Source organism: Merops nubicus, unplaced genomic scaffold (genome assembly GCF_000691845.1).
Source record: "Merops nubicus isolate BGI_N331 unplaced genomic scaffold, ASM69184v1 scaffold37362, whole genome shotgun sequence".
Lineage (NCBI taxonomy): Eukaryota > Metazoa > Chordata > Aves > Coraciiformes > Meropidae > Merops > Merops nubicus.
In genome coordinates this window covers 43433-44539 of record NW_008594949.1, presented here as the reverse complement: position 1 = coordinate 44539, position 1107 = coordinate 43433, and the positions used below count along the sequence as shown (strand labels likewise).

Genomic DNA, 1107 nt, shown 5'->3' with positions numbered 1-1107 from the left:
GGCCTCGAGCGCGGCTGTCTCTCCCCGATCCTTGGCCACGGTGCTCTACCGCCCGGTGAAACTCCCGCCGGTCAGATGGGGACCGGGGAGGGCCTGGAGGACCGACTGCAGGGTCAGAAGGCCACGGAAGGCCCCCTGAGCCGCCGTGCCGTTCACCTGGATGATATTTTCCTGTGGAACGGAGTAGGGATCCCCACTGTCGGCTCTGGAGCTGTCTCTTGTCGTCTGCATGACTTGCTTGGTTTGAAATATTGGAGAGGAGCAGCGCACACTCGCGGAAATTACATGCTAATAGTGCTGGGTGGTGACGTTCGTTTCTTTTTAGGTTTTTAATGGAAACAAATTAGGTGAAAGTATTATTTTTTAATTAGTGTTCATCGAGTGCCTGCGGGGTTAGGATCCGCTAGTGGAGACCTTAGTATGGCTTAGAATTTCAAGCCAGGAGTTGCAGTTCAGGCAGGTATGGCAGCGTTGTAAGTCCCATAAAGTCTGTGATGATTCAAAGCTGAACAAAGCTTTTTGCTTTGTCTTTCTTTTACAGAACACGTTAACATCAGTCTTGTGGTGAGCTTGCCTCAGTAGGAATATCTGTGATTTAGGTGTTACAGTAAGGATCATCTCCTTTAATAAGGAAGTCTGTGTCTTAGCAGCCCTTTAAAAACAGATCATTCTTCTCTTGGTTTTCTTCGGTTTTTTAAATCCTCAGTAGGTGGTGTGGGAACCTTTCATCTTTGACAGTGTGTGTTCACTTAATGAGAAAATTAGTAGAAGGCCGAAATTATCATCTGTCCTTTGAAAGCTTCCAGTTGTCATAGTTTTGAGGCTTGAAGGGATTGCCTCTATAGCTTTTATATTGTTAGTATGTTTGTAATCCTATTTATGTCCAAATAGATTACAGGAATGAAAGTGCAGCAGATGTCCCCTGCCTGTTACAGCTGTGTCTTTTAATTACACCTTGCTCTATAAAATTTGAATTGTTTACCTAATGACCGGGAAAAAGAGAGAAAATGGGTTTGTAGCTTCATTTGAGTCTGTGGCACTATTAAGACTTGAGAAGTTTGGAGGATTTTTTAATGAGAAGTTAAGGCTTCTTAATAGTAGGAAGAA

At 44.2% G+C, this 1107-nt stretch overlaps 1 protein-coding gene across 1 annotated transcript in view; it reads left to right on the top strand.

Annotated features, from left to right (window-relative positions):
• The first annotated feature begins 75 nt into the window (after positions 1-75).
• Positions 76-1107, top strand: part of MTDH (metadherin) — a 31146-nt gene continuing 30114 nt past the window's right edge. Inside the window, exon 1 of the mRNA XM_008935924.1 lies at positions 76-183. Within this exon, the coding sequence (XP_008934172.1) occupies positions 76-183 (108 nt within the window). The remainder of the gene's footprint in view (positions 184-1107) is intronic.